This window comes from Varroa jacobsoni, unplaced genomic scaffold, assembly GCF_002532875.2.
Source record: "Varroa jacobsoni isolate VJ856 unplaced genomic scaffold, vjacob_1.0 contig02902, whole genome shotgun sequence".
Taxonomy (NCBI): Eukaryota; Metazoa; Arthropoda; class Arachnida; order Mesostigmata; family Varroidae; genus Varroa; species Varroa jacobsoni.
In genome coordinates, this window is record NW_019214908.1 from 31,940 (window position 1) to 42,275 (window position 10,336).

The 10,336-nt window shown below is 39.4% G+C and overlaps 1 protein-coding gene across 1 annotated transcript; it reads left to right on the top strand.

Moving 5' to 3' along the window:
* The first annotated feature begins 7,646 nt into the window (after nt 1–7,646).
* Nucleotides 7,647–10,080, top strand: LOC111272665 (ADP/ATP translocase 1). The gene is made up of 2 exons (XM_022854248.2): nt 7,647–7,993; nt 8,345–10,080. Exons 1-2 carry the CDS (start codon nt 7,740–7,742, stop codon nt 9,006–9,008), a joined length of 918 nt encoding a protein of 305 aa, XP_022709983.1. The 5' UTR covers nt 7,647–7,739; the 3' UTR covers nt 9,009–10,080.
* The last annotated feature ends 256 nt before the right edge of the window (nt 10,081–10,336 follow it).

Here is a 10,336-nt window from a genome sequence, read left to right on the forward strand (position 1 = left end):
TTATATGTTTTTCTTGCTTATTTGATTAAAAGTTTTGTGTTTGCGACCAATTTACAGTCGATACCTTGCGTTCGATCCGCCCTTGAAAATTTATAGGAGCTGACTTTGCGGGGCTGAAGTCAAAAATGATGAAAAATATACTAGACCACGTGCTAAAGACGGATATACTCATAACATTTTCATACTTCATATTTTGGAATCACTTAGTCGTTTCGCATATTAAGTCACTTCAATGATTCGTCTCATTTCTAATAAATTGGTAATGACAGCTAAATGTAAAATCTAATTGTTCAAAAGTTATCTAGATACCCTAAAATATCTTTACTCCAAATAGAACTGAGTTTTCTATTTTTTTTTACGTATACCTTACTTACAGAGAACATATTTGTAGGTAATACAAGATCATTTCAATTATTAGCTTAACTGATAAAGAAATATTCTTTAACCGCGCATGTCATACAAGGTTGCCCAAACCAGACTTTTCTGAGGTTGCAGAAGTGCTGCATGTCCTTTGTCTACCATATTAAAAGTAAAAGGAATACCTATATAGGAATTGATGACGGAACTATCAGTTTATATATATATATATATATATATATATATATATATATATAACAATGGATGTGATAAAAAATCTCGCTTGATCGATTCCGCAAAAAAAAAGTTAGGTAAAGTTCAGTTCTCAACCTCCAAAACGTATGCATTTATATTGGTAGCCATTTTTGTAGTTTAGCGTAATTTTTATTAATATATTGTACGTTCTTGCCTACAGCGACCTGAGGACGTGCTGAGCGAATTTAACAGTTCTTAAGATGCTGCAATGACAGCGCGTCCGCCTACTAAACTTGGGACATGTGAAATGGTCTAAATTTGAAATCAATGGCATTGCGTTTTATGCTGGAAAGTGCGCCAGACGTCTGAACCACTGCCTAATGTCAGTAGCACTAGACGTTAAACATTAACTAATTGACCTAGCCAAGGATATTAGGACTCTTATTTTTAGGATAAAACAGATGTTAGTTGTTGAATCATATGCATTAAGCGCAGCTAATTATTATGAACAAACCCAAAAGGCACAAAAAGAGGCTTGCGAAATTCGATCTTTTTATTATTTTAATATATATATTAGCTCTTTAATAGCGATCGATTTTGCACTTACACGATGCCTCCCATCATAAATTTAGCATAGACTTCATAAACAGCCTAATTAAGGCTGTTTGTGTGTAGTAACTAGTTATGGCCTTCGCTGCCGACTAGGTCTGCGTTGCTAATTCCTAATTCATTATAAAACAGGTTTTGAGGTTTATTTAAAAACTGTGATTGAAGGCTTTCAAAAACTTTCGGTTTAAAGAGTGATGAAAGAAACAGTAGTTGAGCAAAAAGGGCTACATTTAGCTACATATTTGCTTCATTAGAAAATCAGGTAACTAAGTACTCACGGTGAGAGAGTTCCCACATTCGGAAGTGACTTTCCTAGCTAAGAGAGCATACCGATGGTACACTACGGCACAACTCCTTACAGCATCGACTCTAGAATTCTGATGCCCATTATGATATTAGGAGGCATCAGTGAGAAAATACGCATCTACGTATTTTGTACTGTTGTATACCTAGATCCTTTAGTATTTTTATAGCTCTTTTTAACAAAAACGCAAAAAACTGTATGTCCTGTGCAATGCGTGCTACTATTCACACTAACCGACCAATACGATGCCTTGCCTTCAACTTAAACTTATTTCCACCAAGCTTCACTAGCCGCGTGGAGCCTTAATTATGTACACTTCATTCAAATGTCTGCCATAATTCCACATGTGAAAGCCCTTTCTCCGCTTTTTCTTAGGGCTATTTCTTACTTTTTACTTCACTCGTTTAGGTGCGCTCTCTACTAGCTGTAATGGTGGCAAATAGAAGAAGCGCCTAGAGGTTTCAAAACCTCTCTATTAATTTCTCCTTGATTTCTACCCGATTTTTTTTCGTTAAAGATGATCTTTTTGACTATTTCTGACTAATGTTTGATCGTAGGCAATATATAAATATTAATGTTTTTATATAGATATCACTAACTGTTCTAGTCGTTAGCCTCCTATGTAAATAAAGTACGTCTTAATTAAATATACTTTAATAGTTATCTCGAAATGAACTTATTGTACGGTACTCATTTTTTTAATATAATATTTCTTAGCACGCTTAACCTAATGACTTAAATTGAACAGACCTGTTTTATTTACTTCAAATTATTTTGTTAACACAACACATTCCAGCCATTATCTAAATTCGTAGCACTAACATTATAATGATTATCTCTAAATTCATATGAAATATATTTCGAATCTTCAAAACTATCTACGATCTGCAGTGTTTTTGAAGCCATCCCCTATTTTGGATGTTTTTTGCCTATCGAGTTGTCTATCAAGACTTTTTAAAATATCAAAAGTGCCAACGTTGTTTTGGCATTATTGTGCTCCTACTATACCTTTCCTAATAATAATAGTTAACAATTAAACTTGATTCGCTTTTCTGACGTAATTAGAATGAGGTCACAATACTGACATTATTGGATAATTTTCAACTCAGCGTTAATATGCGCTGAGTAAAGGCATAGAGCAATAGTTATCGACAGACCTGTCATAAAGAATGAAGGAACAGCCTTGTTCGAATCCAGTTTTTTCCTTTTTTTTTTTCACTATTGAGATTTAGAAGCAATCCATACCTCGTCTCATTCTGAAATTATATTAAAGTCGAATTTTTCGCCTGTTTTATAGAGATTGTCCTGAACGTACTGTAAATTTATTTTTGTTGATTGTCAATTTTTCCGCTTTAAACATTACGTCAGATTGAATAATGATATTACATGCTAACAGATCCTCGTGATTTTATGACGTCAGGGCAACATACACGCATACTCGCTGTTAGTACGCTGTTGTCGATAATTCTCATTGAATTCGTTAACCTCTCTGTTTCAAGCTCTACGTCTGGTATCGCCGTTATCAGACGACTGGCTCTCGCACGAAACAAAGTGCGTCTGCGTTCGGTTCGAACCTAGACCACAACGTGTTTTCAGGACCAGCAGTTGAATACATTACCCACTAAGCTACCATAAGGACACCCTATTGACTTTCAGTGTGCTTATTTAGCCAACTATATTATTAATTAAATTCACTTTGAACTTAACTTTACTAATGTTATTCCATCTATTGAGTTTGTAAATCTAGGTATATTTTTTAAGTGTATATTTTATGGTACACTTTGGTGATCAACGCTATTATCATCGTGTCCGCTATTCGGTTGAGCGTCGGTTCCAGCCGTCGTTTTCCAGTAGTCGAAATGACTGTTACCTTACATAGCACTTACAGGCATTTCTTAATCAGACACAACCCATTTAAACGTACACGGTAGACTGGCTTAGATTTCAACGTCATCAGTACTTATCATTTGCTACGGAGTTATAGGAGAACGTCTATTAAATATTTTTTGCTATACAAAAATAATTACTATATAGAGATATAACATCTTTTCATATGCTCTTCATTTAATGTTGTTTTAAGAAATTCGTTATACATTTACTTCTTCTCCGCGTTGTCCCAATTTTAGGCATAATAAGGCCCATATAAACAGTAAAAGCTAACGCGATAAACAGCAAAGCATGGACCTAAATAGACTTAAATCTAGTAAGGTCATAACCGATTGAGCAGTTTTCGGGGGAAGAATTACCTTGGAAAAACACTTGACAAAACTATCCCTCATGCGGACAAATAAAGACGTTCAAGATCCCTTACCAAATGAAATGTTCTTGAATGCCACTGCTGTTTCCGATATATTAGATCATGCGGCTTGCGCTGCATCGATTCGCCTTAACTAATCGTTGTAGGGGAATATGTGGATTTCTGGATATTTAGGACACGGTGTACGCGAAAAGTTGAGCAATCTTATAGGGCAATAGTTTCACGCCTTTAGAAGAAACTATTTATACCATATGTTTTCATTCCTTTCGTGATAGATACCTATTTGGTAGTGCACAAAATTTAGAACCAAAAAAGTATATGTTTGTTCATTTTTTTATAATGTTATATATATATGCTTTATATATATATATATATATATATATATATATATATATATATATATATATATAACATTTATATAAAGCATTTATATATAAAGTTTTAATAGTTTGTTAAATTTGTTTCCTATAAAGCAATTTAACTTTTCAAATACCTTGTAGAGTCTTCTACAGTCAAAAGATGTAACTGAAAGCTACTGTAGGCCTAGAACTACACTGCCCAATTATATTTGATACTTGTTTTGTAAAAGATTGAAATAAAAAAAATCTTGTAAAATATGATAGACCTAATTGAATACTAAAAATAAAATCGGTTGCAGCATTTAAGTTATTCTGTTTACTTAAGCAGTTAACCGTTAATTCAGGCAGCCGATTCTCAGCACGAAATGAAGCGTTCCTGAGTTTAGATCACCAGTTGTTAGTAACTTCAATAGAAGAACACGTTACTTTCTGCGTTATCGCTGAAAAAATAAGTTCAGTTTACCCTAAGGTCATATGACCATACCAGTAGCAGGCGGAATGTCCTGATTTTGATAAAGAAATTATCCAATCAATGCAATCGTTTAGCTGGCTATTTTTCTCGTACTTGTGCAAGTATTTGTATTTGACATGCAAGTGTACCCCTATCTGCAGGTTGATACATTACATAAAGCTTGTGGGTATTTGAGATGTGCTTTAACGATTACATCTTTTACACATAAATTTGGTAAAATTGTGTCTGGCTGATGCCACAAAAACGCATTTGATCGAACCTCATACATAAGTTGGCCAGGCATTTGATTGTCCACTTTTTAACGAAGCTGCAATATGCGACTACGACAATAGCTAATCCATGTTGCTGGCTCATCTCTTGCGTTTAAGATAGTCGAAACCTCTGGCACTTTCAGAATCAACCTATTGAGGGAAGCTTGAAGACAGTCAGAGAAATCAATCTTTTTCAATATTTACTTTCTTTTAATGTTCAGGAAGAGATTAAATTTGCTGCTGAAACCGTCCCACAGGGGCAAATTTGCAAAAACGCTTCTGTAAAAATACCTTTCAGTAAATTTTCTTCAGAAAGAGAAACTGTAATTGCTACATTCGGTACCTGAGCCAATTTGATTAGGATAGATAGACAAAATAGACTATTACGAAACACTCCTTCTTCATGTCCACTCAATCCAATTGAAACATTTTATTCATGCACTTAAAATAACCGTATTTTCGTTAAACGATTGTTCTTATTGTTATTATTTTGTTTCCTATGTAGTTGTTTTAGGGTACTGCTGATTATGTCACGTCACAGCAGTTACTTCTTACAAAGGTTGTACTAGTGCGCCTCATTATAACCCACTCGGTTCGCTTGTTATCCTTCAGAGCCATCGCTTGCCGAAGCCATGATGTGCCTATAATAACAGAAAATACAACTCAACTTATCTCGTAGTCAGATTGCTACCAGGTGGACGCCATGAAGCGGAAAGGTCGAGAATGCCGTGTTGCATTTATACGAACCGTATTTACAGCAGCCCCTAGTTACGCTAGTGAAAGCTCTTTAATACATAGAGAAACTAACAAATTTTATTTTTTTGGACTTTATTTTCGTTGTTTTGCTATTCGACACGTCCCGTAGCCTAATCAACTTGGTAAGCTATAACCTAACAGAACGTAACAAGCCTTTTTCCTTTGGCGAGAACTGGGAGAACTGGTAGAAACGTTTTTAAGAGTGTTAGATATAAAAGCTACCGGCAGTCGACAAACATGTGTGACGGTCAACGTCCTACTAGATGGGACTGCGTGACAGCATAAGATGACAAATTTAGACACAAGTTTAGCTGATGATGACGATTCCATCGTTACTGGTCGCCCGTTCATGTTTAGTAGCGCAGGGTTGAAACCTGACGTCAGGTCAAAATCTATACACTATCTCGTTGTAAGCGTTCATTTTATTTTTTTTTTCAAATTTAAATTTTGAAAAATTATGAATAGAGTCGAACAGGCATGCGTTGGCGTATTATTATTAGTATATTTTAAAATAATAATATAATTTTCATATCTATATGCCATATGGAGAAACATAGGCAACAGTTTATAGTCACCCCCTTGTGGAAGTCAAACTAATACAACAAATAATTGAAGACCAAAGAAAAGTTTAACACAGAGAAAATAAGTCGGCTGTTACAACTGTCTGAGATACGAAGTGCTGGTTTATGGCAGCTAGACTCGTATACGATCTTCCCGCGTAGCAATTCACCATTGGTCAATAAGAATCCCACGTTTCACCATGTCAAGATTGAAGTTTCTGATTTACCCGAACTATGCTAAATATATATTTACCTTTATGCAACAAAGTTCGCTGTCTTGCCAGCTTCCTCATTTACAATTGTTTTTAATCGGTGGCTGACTTTGATATTACAATTCTGATATGACGACCTAAGCAGTGAGGTATTACAACAGGGAATAACGTGCCATATAATTTTTTCCATCGTATTTCATGGCTACTTCATATAACTGAATCAGCTATTCATTCAAAATATATGCATGTTTTGATTTACTACAGTATATCTACTATATCGACTGTTCTGCCTGAATCTTGACTATACATATGTGTATGTGAATGTGTGCAACAATCTGTGCCATGCTGCTACCGCTTTATGTGATCATGCATGCCCTTCGCGCATACATATTCCCGTGAAGTGATGAGCGCCAGCGAGTATGACCATGCGCCCTTCACTAAGCGAAGGCCAACCGCGGTTTTGCTACTTCATTAAATAAATCTAAATCAGGAGCCTGAAACAAAATGTTATCAATAACAACAACACTAAAATGCGCACATATCGATATATTTTTCGATATTCGATCATTTTACATCCTATCCTAGTCTAAATGAATTTTTCCGTGCCTATGATACAGTGCTGACGGTGATGACAGCTCCACGTGCTTCAGCATAATACTGCTCGGAGTACTCGCTGTCCGAAGAAGAAACCGGTTACGCCAGCTGAATGGCGACGTTCGCACATCACGCGCTTGCAGCGAAGCCCTCGTTCATTTGAGTCACAGCTGGCACTCGCTAGCCGATCATTTTTTGAAACATAATTTCTACATGATACCTGCTGCTACTACTGCAGTGGCTGCCGCCACTAGCGGTTCTGCCAGCGCCGCGGTTAGCTAGTGGACTAACGGAACCAACGAACAGACACCTTTGGCCCTCTCATGCAGCCACAATAGCGGCGGTCCCCTTTCCAGTCGGTGGACGTCGTTGGTCGGAGCGCGAGGGCAGGCCTTTCGCTGGCTCACTCTCCGATTCAGCGGACGGGCGGGCGGTCAGGTGGGTAGATAAAGTTTCTTCCAAACTGCATTGATACCATATTGAGTGAAACGGCACGGAAAAGCTAGTTAGATTTCAAAATTTTACATGCAAATACGCCCTTAAGCATCATTTAAGCTGTGGATTTTTTCCTGTTAGACACCTGGTGAAAAATTGGTTAACGCAAAAGATTTCCTTCAAGATCGATCTGGATATTCGAGATCTTCCCGCCTCTACAACTCGAGCCGACTAACCCGCCGTCTGCTCTCCCCCTCCGTCTTAGAGAGGGTGAGCTCCTTTTAAGCACCTGAGCGTTGAGCGGTGGCGGTACAGTCGACTGCTGGTCCATTGGTGTCTGTTTGTGACCGGACAGGGGCTAGAAACATCTCGTGAACAATGGCTGAGAAGAAGAAGGGATTCGATCCCATGTCCTTTGCGCAAGATTTCGTGGCTGGTGGTATCGCTGCCGCCGTATCGAAGACCGCTGTAGCCCCAATTGAGCGCGTCAAGCTCCTGCTCCAGGTCCAGCACGCCTCGAAGCAGATTGCCAAGGACCAGCAGTACAAGGGCATTATCGATGTCTTCGTTCGCATCCCTAAGGAGCAGGGCTTTACAGCTTTCTGGCGTGGTAATCTTGCCAATGTCATCAGGTACGTTTGTTCCATCACGTGAAGTGTCATTTTGGACACGCTGACTTTCAGTGAAGTTCTACCGTGTACATGTTATTTACTGCAACCCAAATCGCGCCATGGGCCACCCGGGTGACATTGAGCCACCTCCGCCATCTTGACTCGGGTCGGCTCCGAACCATGCCCGGTAGGGCGGTTTGGGCCTACTTTGGCCTTTCACGCGACCGATATTTCCGCGCGATGCAATTTGTTCTTGTGTGCACCCGTGTACGCGTGCCATGAATGCGTCTAAATTTATGTGATGTCCATGCGTGGAAACGCTCTGCGTGAATGGTATTAACCCGAACATGATTATGTGCATTCGATTTGCAGGTACTTTCCTACTCAGGCGCTGAACTTCGCCTTCAAGGACAAATACAAGCAGATATTCCTTGGTGGAGTGGACAAGAAGACTCAATTCTGGCGTTACTTCGCCGGTAACCTGGCCTCAGGCGGTGCCGCCGGAGCCACCTCGCTCTGCTTCGTGTACCCCCTTGATTTTGCTCGTACCCGTTTGGGTGCCGATGTGGGCAAAGGCGCTGGCCAGCGAGAATTCACCGGCCTTCTCGACTGTCTCAAAAAGGTGACCAAGTCCGATGGTATTATCGGTCTCTACCGTGGTTTCGGTGTATCTGTCCAGGGCATCATCATCTACCGAGCCGCTTACTTCGGCTTCTTCGATACCGCCAAGGGCATGCTGCCTGACCCCAAGAAAACACATATTGTCGTTTCCTGGGCTATCGCACAGGTTGTCACGACTATCTCAGGTGTCATTTCATATCCGTTCGACACTGTCCGTCGTCGTATGATGATGCAGTCCGGCCGCAAGGGAGGCGACATCATGTACAAGGGTACCCTCGACTGCTGGGCCAAGATCGCCAAGCAGGAAGGCCCAGGTGCATTCTTCAAAGGTGCTTTCTCCAACGTTCTTCGCGGTACCGGCGGTGCTTTCGTGCTTGTCCTTTATGACGAGATTAAGGCTATCCTTTTCGCTTAGAAAAATTAAACAATTCATAATAAAAAAACAGGCAGCTGTGTTTGCAGCAACAGTATATTGGCGCCATGTAGGCGAAATTAGTCGCCTCCGTGACGTCCCTAATCTGCCATTGATTTTTCATATACGTGCGAGCTAAAGGTAGAGGAAGAATCAAAATGAATGAGAAAAAGGGATACAAAAAAGGAAAAAATAAAACACAGCAACGTAGAGAAGCAAAGCAAGCTCCAGTGTAATCGGAATTAGTTCACGAGGCAAAACTTATAGTTCACCAATATGTTACAATTTAATTAGCAGAAGAAGTACGCATCTTGGAAACGAGAGACGAGAACGAGACCAACTGACAAGGCCGAAGATGGTGGATGCTGCGTGATTCGCGTCCACAACTATCAGAAACCAGCGTTTTTATGTAGGCTCTTTCGCGCGCAAATACGCCATTCCGACGGACAGAGACGAAAGCGAGAATGGAACACGCAAAGCGTCGTATAAGCAAAATGCTGACATAAAATGATGATGTTACGATGAGTGCAATGGTCAAAGAGTCGTATAGCACCATCACAATGTGCGAGATATCTACTCTATTATTGCTATAGTGTGTTGTTGCAATTGTGGCCCATGCGTGTCCATGGTGGCTGCTTTGGATACGTCGAGTGGTAAAGCAGACAGTGTCCTGAGTTGTCTGCGGCAGAGTCTGCTATTATCGTTTGGCGGATCCAACCCAAAGTGCAAGCAAACTATTTAGGAATGTTACTAGTGAGAAAGGAATACGAGTGAAAGAACGACACCAAACAACATGACTTACGCAAGTTAGAATGGAACTTCAATTTTAATCTCAACTTATTGAAATACCGAAAACTAAAAAAACAACGGGAAACTATCTGACCAAGGAAAACATATGAAGAAGTAAAGACATGACACCGATAACAATAAGCTACCACCACCGACAACAACAGTACTAAAGTTAATTCGTAGCAACGATGAAAAAAAGACGCAATATATACAAAGAGAGATGACGAAATGTATAAACATTAAGGCCAGCAAAATAAATGGATGGTGAGGGTAAATTCACAGCAAACGTGCTCTTTTCTCGCTTAGTGTCTACCCTTATTAATCTGATGGGAAGGCATCGCTTCGTGACAGGTTCCCTCTTTTGTAGATCACACCGGTCCAGTATATAATAGAGGGACAGATGTGTTCGCAGTTCTAATTGCAGAAAATAGAACAGGCCACCTGATTTTTCCTACAACAAGAACTCTATAACAACTCAGATTAGAAAGTGGGTGGGAGATAAATGCCATCCTATAGGTTAACTAGCACTAGATATCCTTTTG

Coding starts and splice junctions, on each gene's coding strand:
- LOC111272665 (XM_022854248.2), top strand. CDS start 7,740: ATGGCTGAGAAGAAGAAGGGATTCGATCCCATGTCCTTTGCGCAAGAT. Junction 7,994..8,344: donor AATCTTGCCAATGTCATCAG/GTACGTTTGTTC, acceptor TTCGATTTGCAG/GTACTTTCCTACTCAGGCGC.